At 30.5% G+C, this 14,680-nt stretch overlaps 2 protein-coding genes across 3 annotated transcripts; one reads left to right on the top strand and one right to left on the bottom strand.

The window, feature by feature from the left end:
• Window positions 1-345: 345 nt before the first annotated feature.
• Window positions 346-7,361, bottom strand: LOC128391931 (fibroblast growth factor receptor 2-like). Of its 2 annotated transcripts, XM_053351892.1 has the most exons (13): window positions 6,915-7,361; window positions 5,700-6,182; window positions 5,463-5,620; window positions 5,258-5,381; window positions 5,009-5,160; window positions 4,793-4,922; window positions 4,541-4,701; window positions 4,167-4,293; window positions 2,750-3,086; window positions 1,918-2,147; window positions 1,519-1,655; window positions 865-1,423; window positions 346-768 (listed from the first exon to the last, which is right to left on the bottom strand). In XM_053351892.1, exons 2-13 carry the CDS (start codon window positions 5,815-5,817, stop codon window positions 680-682), a joined length of 2,322 nt encoding a protein of 773 aa, XP_053207867.1. In that variant the 5' UTR covers window positions 5,818-6,182; window positions 6,915-7,361; the 3' UTR covers window positions 346-679. The 2 variants fall into 2 exon arrangements, with proteins under 2 accessions (XP_053207867.1, XP_053207866.1); XM_053351891.1 differs by lacking the exon at window positions 6,915-7,361 and having other exon boundaries at window positions 5,700-6,707.
• A 1,827-nt stretch (window positions 7,362-9,188) lies between these two features.
• Window positions 9,189-13,893, top strand: LOC128391936 (alpha-1,3-mannosyl-glycoprotein 2-beta-N-acetylglucosaminyltransferase-like). The gene is made up of 6 exons (XM_053351898.1): window positions 9,189-10,104; window positions 11,214-11,307; window positions 11,558-11,662; window positions 11,776-11,866; window positions 12,110-12,280; window positions 13,130-13,893. The coding sequence occupies exons 1-6, from the start codon at window positions 9,384-9,386 to the stop codon at window positions 13,235-13,237; spliced, it is 1,290 nt and encodes a 429-aa protein (XP_053207873.1). The 5' UTR covers window positions 9,189-9,383; the 3' UTR covers window positions 13,238-13,893.
• The last annotated feature ends 787 nt before the right edge of the window (window positions 13,894-14,680 follow it).

Below are 14,680 nucleotides of genomic sequence, written 5' to 3'. Positions count from 1 at the left end.
AAACCGAGAGTCTAATAGTTCCACCGACGAACAAACAGATGGCGCTGCGAAAGAAAGAGAATTTAATTCGCTTTTTTCTCTTTCTTTTTCAATCCAAACTAAACTCGCGCACTTTTTTTCGCTTTCCACTAACTCCATCTATCGATGCAATTAGAAGTTAAAAGTTAATTGCGAGCAATTAACTTTTCCAACATTTTATTTTCTATTGGTGATTGATTTTGATGTTGCCTTTTTCTTAAATGTTGACCTTTTTTTTTGTCTCAATTTTAGATTTCAATTTCGTTCCTAATCTTGACCGTTTTCTGATAGATTTTTCTTGTTGATTGAATAAATAATCAGTCGGGATACTTTTTATTTTATTTTTTTATTTTAATTTAATAATCATAATATAAATTAGGCAAAAAAAAGTTGAATGATTTTATGTACAAAAAATATGTATAATGATGATTTGATTTGTTTTTGTTAACTCTTGGTTTGATTTGGATTGATTTTTTTTCAAGAAGAAAGTAAATCAATTTTGTTTAAGTTTTTGGGTTTTTTTGATTGTTTGAAAAAATGTTGGTGATTTTTTGTTATGTGACTTCAAAGTGAGTTCACAAAGTCTTTGGTGTTGTGAAAAAAAAGTTATGATAATTTGATCGTCCATTGTTAAAATGTAATTTCATTGATGATGATGATGTTAAACAATGGATTCGTTAATGAAATAAAGGCGATTTAATTGTGTGTTAATGTTATTGTTGACATTTTGATAATCATGGAGACTCGATTCTGTAATGAAAATAAATAAGAAAAATATTAGAAATTGAAAAGCAAATAGAAATGCGAATAAAAGTTTTATTAACATTATGATTAATTGATTTTTACCTTCAGCATCAAAACTATCAGAATAATCAATCTCGTAGTCACTTGTCAATGGTGTATCCATTTTAGGAATACTCATGTCATAGTATTCAGGGTAAGATGATTCATTGGAGATTTCATCAAGCTCTTTGGTGATATCACGGAAAGTTGGCCGTTCCCATGAATAGTATCTCCAACATCGTCTCATTAGTTTATAAACTTTGTTTGGACATTTGAACGGTTGATCCAATCGATGGCCTTCCCTCAACCAGGTATAAAGGCTACTCTGATCGACATCTTGATAAGGTAAACAGCCAAGAGTATAAATTTCCCAGAGTAAAACACCATAAGACCAAACATCGGAAGCACTGGAATAAACTTGATCAATCGCTTCCGGTGCCATCCACCTTAAAGGTATAACACCTTTAGTAGTTTTCCTGTAATAATCGACTGTTTGAAGATTTCGAGCAAGACCAAAATCAGCGATTTTCATAACATTACCATCGGAGACTAAAATATTACGAGCGGCAAGGTCACGATGAACACACCGTTTAGAAGCTAAGTAATCCATTCCTTGAGCAATCTGAAAATATATAAATCAAAGAGATTAATGAATAAAACTAAATCAAGATAAACATTTACAAACATTTATAAACATTCAATTTATCAAAAACAAACCTGAAGTGCAAATAATAAGAAATCCGATGGAAATAATTGCTTAGAATCGTCAAATTCAACCGAATCCGGTCTACGGGATCGTAAGAAATCTCGCAAGTTACCAAAAGTAGCATATTCGACGATCACATAAAGAGGACCTAAATAAACAAAAAAGAAAAACTGATTAATTTCCATTTTTAACCCAGAAAACAATTAAACAAGCAAAAAGAAAAGAGATAATGAAAATTCATCTTAGTATATTTATGTTACACACTTTCAAATGTTATTCTAGTCTCACTTTTCTCATCATCATCATCATAATCATCATTCATCCCAATATACACACATTTATATTCACTGATTTAATTTTCTTTCAACAAACAATCTTCATTTCTATCATCCGAAATAATTTGTATTCACCATTTTTAGTACAACATCCGATTAGATTAATTATGTTTAAATGTTTGCCGATTCGTTTCATGACCTCCATTTCCGAGACAAGATCAGCCATGTCAGAATCATTCGATGGATCTTTCAACATTTTAACAGCCACCGTCATAAGAGGTTCTTTATTTTTTCCAACTCCACATAGCTCTCCTTTATAAACAGTTCCAAAGTTTCCTTGTCCAACAGGCTTATGTAATTGTAATCTGTATATAAGTCAAATGATTAATATTAATATAAATATACTCATGGGATGAATCAATTAGGAGCATCAATCAAATGAAAGGCGAAAGCGTAGTGAGAAATACAAACAAGCAAATCATTTCATTCTGACCTCACACCGTTATTATTAATAAAACTATTCAATGTTTAGTATTAAATTGTTAACAGTAAATGAAATGAAAAACAACAATCATCTCTCTACTGTTTTTTAATACATTTTCTTGTACTTTTAACTGTTATTGTTGTTGTTTAAAGTTTAAAAAGCCAAGTTGACGATATCATATTTCAATTGTGAAGCTTGTGATTATTTTGCCTTTGCAACTGAACAATAACAGTTTTAAAAGATAAATGAACTTATTGTCTTAAGTTAGAACTCAATCCGTCAGTAGATTTGTTGTTTTCCTCTTAATCCTTGAGTTAATCTTAAGGATAACAAAATACACATGTTAAACTATTTCACAAATACTAATTCAACAATAATCTTGGCAGAAGAAAAAAAAATAACATGTTGATCCATTGAGATTTGGACATTTCGAGTTGACTATTAACCACTAAATAGATATCAAAATAAACAATCAATACAAACCTATCTCTTGATATTTCCCATTTAAGATCAATCGGCATTTCATATTCAACAATGGCTCTCATATATTTCTCCACAGGTAAATCGTTAGCATTCAATGGAGCCTCAATTTTGACCAAAGGCGCTTTCAATGAATCTTCACAGTCAACAGGCTCTTCTAATGTGATCTTTTTTGTTATCCTTAGAATTTGATTTTCTTTCTTTATTTTTAATCGCGAGGCTCGAATTTTACAGAGACAACATATCAGGCAAAGTACTATTGTTGTCGCACTGCCAATAATTAGAGATCCAATGAAAATAACTTGCTCACGAGTTAAACTGTTTGCAGCTAATTTATGTTCTGAAAGAGAAATAGAGATGATAGAAAAAAAGAAGAAATTTTGTCTTTAATTATTTAGCAATAAAAAAATCGATTAGATTTTCCAAAACCACTTGACGCGAGGTCATTTTGGGTCATCAAAATCATCAATAGTGTCGATAGATTCGCCTGGGTAAACATTTACGAGATTTGAAGGTTTACCACAAAGACCAATGTCTTTATATAAACGTCCAAAACTGTGATGTCCACTGACAAACAAATTTTGTAAAAACTCATCAAAAGATGAAAAGAGAGCAAAGAGGAAAAAGACAAGCGAAAATCATTTAAAAGGATGAGGATGCAAGAAGGATAAAAGATGAAAATGGCGAAAGATGATCATCATTAAAGCCGACAAACTAAAAGGAATCAAGTTCATCAGTAACAGTGGCCGTTTCTGTATTTCCTTTTTCTTCTGTTTTTTTTTGTTTCAAGAACTTGCCCTTGCTCTATTTTATATTTCTCTCTCTCTCTCAGAAAACAGCATCTACTTGCACGTCTCCTCCCACCACCTCCCTTAGCACTGTCCTATCTCTCTTTTTCACAGCATCTTCATCTTCAAGGATGTAACCTTGTCTTCATTATCCTCATTTTGAGGCTGTTTTTTTATCCATTTTTACACTTGCTAGAGAAAAAAAAATGAGCTCCATATCTGAGATTCAGTGAAATAAAATTAGAAATTATATTGAAATTTATAGACGGAAGATGAATTCTGAGTTTAAGAAAATCAGGAAAAGGAAACTATTGGAATAATTGTCAATAAAAGTCTGAATTATTTTGTTCTCTTGTCAGTTTGGCTTCTCAATCGTTTACAAAAAGTGACTTTTTCCTATATGAGCCATCTTTTATCCTCCTACAATCTTATCTTCATCATTATCATCATCATCATTATGCTACTCTTTCTTTACTTCATTCATTAGGAGCTACGAAAAATATCAGCAGGAGACCTTTAGAAGGTATCTTTAAGGAGAGAGAGGGTCAAGGGTGATGAATATGAGGTCTGGTAGGGTGATGATTGAAAGAAAGAAAACAAAGACATGCAAATGTTAGAAGATGGACACAAACCTTGATGATGGACTCTAAGAAATATATTAGCTGAACGGAAGCCAAAACGATTTCGAGAGACATATGAATACCATCCTTGTACATCTTGTGTCACATTCTTCAAAACCAAGTCGCTTGTTCCTTTTTCCTAAGAAGATGAAGTAGAGAGAGAGAGAGAGAGAGAGAGAGAGAGAGAGAGAGAGAGAGAGAGAAGATAAAATGAAAGAAAACATTATTAAAGATGAGAATAAGCATCTTAAGAACTCATCATCTTTCAACGTTAAGTCTCATTCTTGCGAAGCCTCATCAATAAATCTTATGTCAAGAAAAAACAGTTAACCGTTAAATGTTTCGCATAAAAAAAAGTCAACGAAATTCATAAGTAGCTAACTTACAATTATATCAGTATCGTTAAAATATTCACTTGACTCATTGATAAATCCTTTGATCCAAAATTTTTCATCTTCAATATATGAGCTACAATGAAACGATACTTGAGTTCCGATGAGAGCTGAGATATTATAAGACCAACAAGTTCCTATTTGAGGAGGCATAGCTGAAATAGAAATAATCAATTAATTAGAGAATATTATTAATAGAAAAAAAAAGATTCAATCAGATGATTGATAAGACAAATAAACACTTACGTTCATTAACGGTGACATTAAACAGCCTTTCACTTGTAGCTATCGAATTGCTAACTTCACAACGAAATAATCCTGAGTCCTCGATTGTAATATTTGGCCATATAAATATATTAGTTTCACCATCCAAACCCTGAAAAAATAAATAAACGATTAATTGATTAAACTAACTAATTAGCGACTAAATATAAATCAAGTAGGAAAAGGAAAAGCACTTACTTCATATTCAATCCATTCATCTCCAACTTTTTTATACCAATAAGTGCTCTCAGCAGCATCTGATCCTGATTCACAATTTAATTGTAAATCATCACCAACATACAATGAACGTTGCGATATCTCATCATTGATTACATGAGGTGCGATCCATTCTTAGATTGATATAAATATAAATTATCAGCGAAAATGAGCTAATTGTTGATCGAATGATTTTCAAAATTAAGAAAAGTATCAATCAGATTAACTTACCACTAACGTTCAATTGAAACCATATAGAATCGTTACCAAAATCGTTGATAGCTAAACATGAATAGTTTCCAGCATCGATTGGAGTTAAACGAGCGAAATCAATAGAAAACTTTTTAAATTTAACCTGAATAAGATAAAGATTCAAGTAAACACAATTAACTTAAAATTCAGACTCTGAATTGAACAATTAAATTAAAACTCTTACATGGTCCAAATTAATATCATTTCTGTCTAATTGTTGACCATCTTTGAACCAGGTTATATTGGGACAAGGATTTCCACTGGATTTGCATTTGAATATAACACTTTCTCCAGCGTATTTACTTGTGTATGGATTGTGATGTTTTTTGGGAATAAATGGCGCTGATTAAGGTTAATAATTAAGATTAACAATTAGATTAATAAGATAAACTGAAGGAGCCAGTGATTAATTTCATCTCACCTGATGGAAGTAGGTCTGGTCTATTTTGACATTTAGCACAATAGACAAGATTAGGCACAAAGAAAATGATAATAATCGTACAGAGTAACAGTAAACTATTATTACACAGATGATACATTGTTTGTTATTGTTGTTGTCACTTGTTTAAATTAAAAAGATATTAATTAATTATGTTGTAATAGTTAGTAGATTATGGTCATGTTTAGATGGTGATTGTAGAAGAGTAAATGTGACATCTAATCAAAAAATCCAAAATTGATTAATCCAGAATTAGAGAGAAAGAGAGAGAGAGAGAGAGAAAAGGTTGATAACAATAACAGGAAAGAGAAATAGAAAAACTTAAGGCACAAGATACACAATATGAGATAAAAGATATTGTTTCCTTTTTTTGTTTCTTAATTTAAACCAATCAGAATTAAATTTATCACTGAAATCCCATGTTAAATTTGGTCCATCATTTGCTGTTATCAGATGAGCTGAATTCTGGTGGGAATAGGGAGAGATAAAGATTTGATTGGAATTAAGGAGATCACTGATTAAATAACAATCACTTGATAATGAAAAACAAGTTGAAAAAAGGGAAATAAATGTAATGAGATGTAATCATTAGCCATTATCAACAACAGGTCCAAAGATGATAATCATAAGAGACATAACACAAAGTTCAGATGAAGAGAGAGAGAGTTGATGATAAAATGGAGATGATGAATACAGATCAATATATACACTGAAGAAAAAGTAATCACAATAACAAGTGGAAGAGAATATTGAAATTAATTGTTTGACAATCAATTTGAATTTTGATAGTGATGATGATCAACCATCTAAACTCAATGAACAGTTTGTTCCTTCACCGTTACAATAATCCAAAGAGAGAATCGACCTCTTCTTCTCTCTCTTCTTTCTTCTCACTATCTTTTTCCTCTTTCTCTTTTTTTCACATAGGAAAAAAAGAAGATCAACTAAAGGAGCAAGCTCTCATTCTCATCAAGGATCATCTTAAGCATCATCACCAGTGTATCTGCATCCGGAGAGAAGCTATTTTTGGTATTTAGTGTTAAAGATGATGAGGATGCTAAGAGATATTGAAATGAAGGAAGAACGAAAGAAAAAAAAAGAAAGAAAGAAAGAGAGAGAGAGAGAGAAGATGCAAATCTAAGATGGAGAGAAAATGAAAAGACACAAAGTGAGAGAAAAAAAATTGTCTGTACTCACATAGTTTCCGGTGAGAGTGTGTCATCTCATCCACAACAACAAAACATTGAGAGATTCATGTTGTGCCGTATCTTCATCATCTTCATCATCATCACCATTATATCTTATGGTAAGACAAGGGACCTTTTGCCAATATGGTTACCAAACGGGAATCCAGATTGTAATGTGTGTATCTGTTAGAGAAGAGGGTGGAAAGGAAAGAGGAAGGAAGATATTGAATAAGACAAAAAACAGATAGAAAAAAAAGAAAATGGTCAACACAAGTTTCATATTCTCTAATTAAATTAGAACAATTAATCAACAACAGTAATTGTTGTTTACTCTTCTTCTTCTTCTTGTTCCTTTGATGATTGAGAAAAGAAAAACAAATAATAGATTAAAGAAAAACGCAAGAAAAGAAAAGGACACAAATTTAATTAGAATAAATGATTTTTCAGATTTTCTATTCTCTCCTTTTGTTACTAATTATTTTCTTTTCTCTTCTGATGCTCCGCCTTTTTCTCTTTGGGCCTAAGGTCAGCTGATTGTTTTCTTTTCTTTTTCCCCGATGGATTAAAATTTTTGTTTTCTTCTTCGGATTAACTTTCGATTATTTAATTGTTATTGATTCTAATTAATTTTTCAATATTCTCCCTGTTACTCTTAGTGTTGATTAGTTTTCTCTTTCTTCCTTAACTCATTCACTTTTCTACAAACACATTTACCAACCGTTTTTCGCATCAAGTTTCAATGGAAAATCATTTTCTTCAAGGCTACAAATCAATTTGGAAATTGATTGTTTACAATTTAACTTGTGAAATCTTCTTCTTGTTCACTATTAGATATTAGACATGAGTTGGAATATTTATATTCTGTAAAAATAATGATTCCACTAGGAAAAACAACACCAATCTGTTGGTATTTTTGTTATTTCAAATGATCAGGATTGTGTATGTAAAGTGTTATTTGTTTTTCCTTTGCCAATGTACAATTTAAGAGCTTGTTCATCATTTAAATGTATCTTTCTAATTGTTTACAGATGGTTAATTATCGTATAATCATCACAATCCAGTTAATTGATAAGATTGGAATCTTTACCGTCGAGGATAAATGGTAACAATTTGAAGATGATAACAATATTTATGATAAAGGTAAACTCATCATCGATTTGATTTTTTTTATCAATTGATTATTTATAGGAAATTGATTAGTTTATCTAATAGAATTTTTTTAATATTAACTCTACAGGTTGATCAATTAATCTTAATTAAGACTATGGGAATCAATGGCTGATCTACAATCTATCTAAAATAGTAATTAATTAAATCGTTACATCTGAGGATAAAAAATACTATCTATCCAAAGGAATCAACAACCTTCAAGGTTATGTTACTAAATTTAACCAGAAAAGAAAAAGATAATTCATCTAAATTGAATTAGATTGCTGATGATTAGTGGAAAAAGGTTGATGAACACCATATGATTTGAAGATCACGCTGATTGATACGTAAACGATTCAGCTAATTTAACCATAACAATTAACGGTTACTTCATTTTATTCTTCATCTTTTTTTCCTCCATCAACAAATATTACAATTTCCTTTTCTTTTGTTTCCTATACAACTAACAATTTATTCATTTAATCAATTGTTACAATATGAATAAACATATTACCCGCCAATCAATCAATCAACACAACAATTTCCAAAATATCATTGGTTAATTGTAATCATCAACTTACCTTTCTAGTTAATAATTATTCATGTTTTTATACATGAATAATGTCATTTAATGTGACGATTGTAATCAACTAATAATGGAAATCGATTACAAAGTCAGACCTATTTCATTTGGAATTAATTTATAACATCAATTTCCACTGTAAATTTAGTAATTCACTAAATGATGACGATGATTTAATCAACATATTTTTCTCCATAAAAATATAATATAAACTTATTACGACAATTGAAAGATTAAGATTTATCCTTCGTTAATCCAGTTAACTGATTGAACTTTGATCTGAGGAGAAAAATTTGACTCAATCAATTGATTAATTTTGCGGCCTAAATTGATTGGAAAATGAGATCAACTATAATCCAAAGAAATGAATTTCCAATTGATGATAAAAAAAAACAAAATTAATAATGAAAACAATTTCTTAATTTCTGAAGTGATTAATTGAACAATTAGAAAAACTTTTCATATGAAGGAATAGTAACAATAAGTACCAACAGATGTCACTATTTGGTAACCATGACAACCGATGGATTTGAACGCCATCTATTGTTGTTTGGAATAAAAATTCACAACAACAATCAACAAAAATCCAACAACAAGAACCAAGAAAAATCAACATTTTAATTTGTTTTTTTATTAGAATCATTTAATTTTGTTTGTTCATCACCATCGACATCATCACCATCAAATCGTCATCGAGTTATCACCATCAACAACACCAACAAAAACCAACCTCATCTATAACTTATCATGTTTGGAGGATTAAGATTGGTTAGAGTGCGAATAGTGAGGATAGTAAGAGTTTTACTCTTTGTGTCTCTTTCAATTCCTCTTCTATTATTAATTCCTCATCATCAACAGGTAATCAAATTAAAAGATGTTAACCAGCAAGTTGGACAATTTGAAAAAGATTTAAAAGAACAAATTAATTCAAATAAACTGTTAATAAACAGTTTACGAAGCCTAAAGAAACAATCAAATGGTGGTGATGGTGGTACAGAGATGGATAGTTTATCCAATTCAATTGCAGTATTATTATTCTCATGTAATCGTGTTACCGTTCGCCGTAATTTAGACCAATTGATAAAACACCGACCTGATTCAATAAGTTTTCCAATAATCGTAAGCCAAGACTGTGGCCATGAACCAACTCGTAAAGTGTTACAAAGTTACGGTGATCAGATTACTCTAATTCGTCATCCCGATTTGAGTGACATTCCATTAACAGGGAAAGAGAAAAAATTTAAAGGATATTACAAGATATCTCGTCATTATGCATGGGCATTAAATCAAACGTTTAACACATTTAACTACAATACGGTGATCATTGTGGAAGATGATCTCGATATTGCACCAGATTTTTTCGAATATTTTAAAGCCACTTATCCTCTTCTCGTAGCCGATTCCACTTTATGGTGTGTCTCAGCCTGGAACGATAATGGTAAAGAAGGATTAATCGCTGAAAATTCAGGTACAAACATTTCACAATACGAAATACATTTATGTCCCTTTTTTTTATTTACCTTTTCCTCAATCCTTTCTAAATCCCTTATTACTTTTTTTTCTGGGTGATTGTTACAGTTACTTGATTATTGTTATTATTATTATTAATGTACTATGAACACATATTCATATTACAATCAGCTGTACATGATCAACACTCATCATCAATTTCATTATCTTTATCACCCTTTAAAAACAACTACACACCCTGAAAGTTCAATTCTGTCGTGTGTTGATTTGGTCCAATGATTGTTGTTTATCAGACAAATAATTTCAATCTGATTACCTTGATAATGCACAATGGTAAACAATGTTATTAATGACATTCAAAAGGTTGATCAAATCTGGTATATTATTATTATTATAATATATTGTTTCTCATTGATATTAACTGTACAATTATCAGATGATTTTGATGATGTATGATCAGGGTATATGGGTTTATATGGTTTATCAAGCGATGACAATTGTTTGTTAACATTGTAAACATTAGTTTAATCATCATCATATTCATCAACACCATCAACCAAAAAACACGTCAACATAACAATTTATTTATTAGATTATTATAATATCTAAATTGTCTCATTAAACCTTAATTTGATTCATCATTAATAATGAACAATGGGCAGATGATTTGAATCATTATCGTCACAATCAAATCAATATAATCCTGTTGTATTGTTTCATATTGTACATTGATTTTTAACTATATTACCTTTAAATCAATTCATTTGACATTCTAACAAAAATTACCTAATAACCTTTTTTTTTACATTGATTAATTAATTGTCAACTTAGTCTATCTCTCCCTCAATCAAATACAAGGTTTGATTAAATTTTAATCATTCAACCTAAAAAAAAATCAAATGTCACCAAAAAAAAAGTCAATTTAGTTTCCTAACCCAAACATTACCAATCGATTCACACCTTATATTGATGTGACATATTGATTGACTTTACTCAATCATCAACAATTTAATACATTAATCTAATTGTATACTTCCCCCCTCTACTTAATCATTTTCCTCCCTCTATTGTTTCTCAATTAACTAATTGTTACTTTTAAATATTCAGCTGATACATTATATAGATCAGATTTTTTTCCTGGCCTTGGATGGATGATGACGAAAAATGTTTGGCTCGAAATTGCCGATAAATGGCCTAAAGCGTAAGTTTCATAATGAAAATTATGATGATGATGATCACCTTCATAATCATGAAATTGATCATCATCATGATCATGATCAGATCCTGAATTGTTTTTTTTTATTGTACCAACAAAATGATCAATCTTGATATAAGCTTCTTACAATAATGATATACGATCTGATGATGAGCTCTGATTATTGAATGAACCGTTTATTTTTGTTAACTGTTAATTGTTGTTAATATGATTATGTGTCTCACTGATTAATCAGATTTTGGGATGATTGGATTAGACAACCAGCTCAACGTAAGGAACGTGCTTGTATCAGGCCTGAAGTATCTCGAACCAAAACATTTGGAAAAGTTGGAGTGAGCAAGTAAGATAATAATAACAATACAACTGTTGATTAATTGTTTAATTAGTTATCATTGTAATTAGTAATCTGATTTACTGATTTTATCTTTCTCATTATTTTCCTTTATACTTTAGTGGTCTCTTTTTTGAGAAACATCTTAAATTCATTAAACTCAATGAACAATTCGTGCCTTTCACAAAGTACAATTTAACTTACCTTCTAAAAGTAAGTGATTACATTTGATTAAATCATGATTAAACCTTTACCTGTATAATCATTAATTTTAATTCTCTTCCTTATCATCATTTTTATTACAATTATCATAATTGTTTCATTTGTTTTGTAATGATCAATGAAACTTTCATCTTTTACAATTTATCATCACTATCGCGATGATTTTTTATTATTCACTTAAAATTATAATTACTCTTGATTGTTAATTATTGTCTTTTGATTAATCTTTGTCAGGATAATTATGACGATTGGTTCATTAAAACGGTATACGGAAGTCCTCCAGTAACTGTCCAAGAATTAGCTGGTGGACGAATTGAAGGAAATGGACCAGTTCGGTTAACTTATCGATCGAAAGTCAACTTCAAGAGTATTGCCAAAGCCTTTAGACTTATGGATGATTTTAAGGTGATTTTGTTAATCACAATTAACAGTCTAAATAATGAGTGACAATTTCAAACGTTACGATTAGTTGATTGATCTTTGAAAAATTTCACTTTCTTTTTGATTACTGATTAGTGTTATTGCTTCAATTAGCTTATCAAGACAATCTCTCTGAATAATATCAATTGTAAGAATTGTTTGAATTACTTTTGCTTACGAAACTTGATATTCACTCAGAAAAGAGATGATCATGATGAAGGAGAATATATTTCCCTCTCTCATTAATCTTCATCTTTTTCCTTTTCTCTTACTCTTTTATCTTCATTTTTATCATCATTTTCCTTTCCTCTTAGTTACTTTCAGATTTATCATGATAACAACAAACTTTTCTCATCATCATCATAAAACCTGCTTACTTGTTAGAGTATAAAGAAAAGTATCTGTTGTAATCACCTTTTAATTATTATAGATTTATCATCTTGCAACATAATTGTCATCATTAATTATTAATCGTCCTCTATTGATTGTCATCCTCTCGTACCCAGTTATTAGGAGAAAGCCTCCAATTGTTAAAGATAATTTAATGATCACCAAATCAATTAACTTGAGTCAAGTTTGTTAGTCAAATTGAAATTCATTTGCCCAGAAAATTCACTAGATCACAAAATTAATGTTACTTTTTAAGGTTCCAACAGAATCACCGGATTCTGATGGAAACTTGTTTCTCTCTCTCTCTCTCTCTCTTGAAATTGATCGAGCTAATATCTTGCTGAGTCTCTCTTCTCTCTGTGTGTGTCTTTATATTTGTCTACATCATCATTATCATCATTATCATCTTTACTCATCCTCTCTCTTTCTTTTCTTTCTTTTCAGTCTGGTGTTCCTAGGACGGGTTACCGAGGAGTCGTTCCGTTCATGTTCAGAAACCGACGTGTTTATCTCGCTCCTCCTCCTGATTGGAAAGGTTATGATACCAGTTAATATGAAAGACAATTCATGATACTACAAGTGAAACTTTCATCTTCCATTTACTTTTTTTTATCAATTTAAAATTCATGGAAAATTATCATCCTAAATTGTTGAATGGTCAACAATTTATCACACTCATGGTGATTACAATTATTGCCAATTATTGGAAATGGTTCCATCATTTGAAAGGTTAATTACCTTTGACTGCCTTAGGGATAATCAAATTACGTATATCCTACTGACCACAAAAAAAGCAGACAAATGGCTAAACTTTTTCCTCATTGATCGGAAATGATAATCAAGTTGCCGACGCATCTCAAGTAAATTAAGGCTCATAGCAATTAGAAGAGTGAAAACTTGATCTAAATCATTCTGGACACTTTCAACCATTTTCCACTTTCTTCAATCTGATTATCGGAAAAATTGAAACGATTGACCAATTGCGACTATTCAAATTGAAGATCAGATTGATCCAAATGCCTGGAAATAAATTCGACTGGTGCTCAATCCATGAAAGAGGGAAAAAAAACTAATTTAAATCTCATCTTCTTATATCATCGTAACCTGATCACTGAAACAAAAAAAAAGAACCGAAAACGTATATAAACTAGACTAGTATACTCACAGAAAAATTGTAAATTCGCGAATTGGATCATCAAGGATAACAATTGATTCTGACAACTGCCGATATTCATGAAATCAATTAACTGATAAATCACGAAATACATTCCTGGTCTAATGTTGATTAACCAGCAACATTGAATTCTTGCCAAACAATACATTCATTCATTAATTAACAAGATAATTAGTGTGGACATTCAACTCATCACCATACTCACATCATCACCACCACCACCACCACCACCACCACCATCATCATCATCATCATCATCATCATCATCATCTTCATCTTCATCTTCATCATTAGCATCTTCCAATTTTTCTCACTCTTTCCTCTCAAACTTGTTTTCTTTTTGTTGTTGTTTTTTTCACCTTTTTTGCTTCTAATTTTTCCCAATTGTTAATTTTTTACCTTGATCAATGAAGGTGCACGAAAAACAGTTAACTAGACAATTATGATTAGTGAACCTTCAAATTTTTGCTTATCACTGTCATTATATTGTCAACCACCTCAGAGATGAAGCTAAACTATGTGATATATTGTTGTGGATTAATGATGTTACCTAAATAATTATTTATCACTCGAAACTATGGATTCTCAATTCTTGGTATGGAGAAGATAAAATTGATCATCATCATCATTGACTCATTCTCACAATTAAGGATCTTGATTTTTGGATCTTTATCATGGATAAATTTTTCATTCGATAACAAATTGTTAATCAACATGAAATCGATTAACTTAATTATATTGTTCAAAACAAAAGGATGTGTCACTCTCTGAGTTTCTGCTCGATCATCATAATCATCATCTCAACACAAAACAATCAACTC

This window comes from Panonychus citri, unplaced genomic scaffold (assembly GCF_014898815.1).
Source record: "Panonychus citri isolate SS breed McGregor unplaced genomic scaffold, ASM1489881v1 Contig00135, whole genome shotgun sequence".
Classification (NCBI taxonomy): domain Eukaryota; kingdom Metazoa; phylum Arthropoda; class Arachnida; order Trombidiformes; family Tetranychidae; genus Panonychus; species Panonychus citri.
Note: the sequence above shows the minus strand (reverse complement) of the source record. Positions and strands in the feature narration are given on the sequence as shown.

Coding starts and splice junctions, on each gene's coding strand:
- LOC128391931 (XM_053351892.1), bottom strand. CDS start 5,817: ATGTATCATCTGTGTAATAATAGTTTACTGTTACTCTGTACGATTATT. Junction 5,382..5,462: donor ATGATATTAATTTGGACCAT/GTAAGAGTTTTA, acceptor TATCTTATTCAG/GTTAAATTTAAAAAGTTTTC. Junction 3,087..4,166: donor TCTTAGAGTCCATCATCAAG/GTTTGTGTCCAT, acceptor TTTCTCTTTCAG/AACATAAATTAGCTGCAAAC.
- LOC128391936 (XM_053351898.1), top strand. CDS start 9,384: ATGTTTGGAGGATTAAGATTGGTTAGAGTGCGAATAGTGAGGATAGTA. Junction 11,867..12,109: donor ATTTAACTTACCTTCTAAAA/GTAAGTGATTAC, acceptor AATCTTTGTCAG/GATAATTATGACGATTGGTT. Junction 12,281..13,129: donor GACTTATGGATGATTTTAAG/GTGATTTTGTTA, acceptor CTTTCTTTTCAG/TCTGGTGTTCCTAGGACGGG.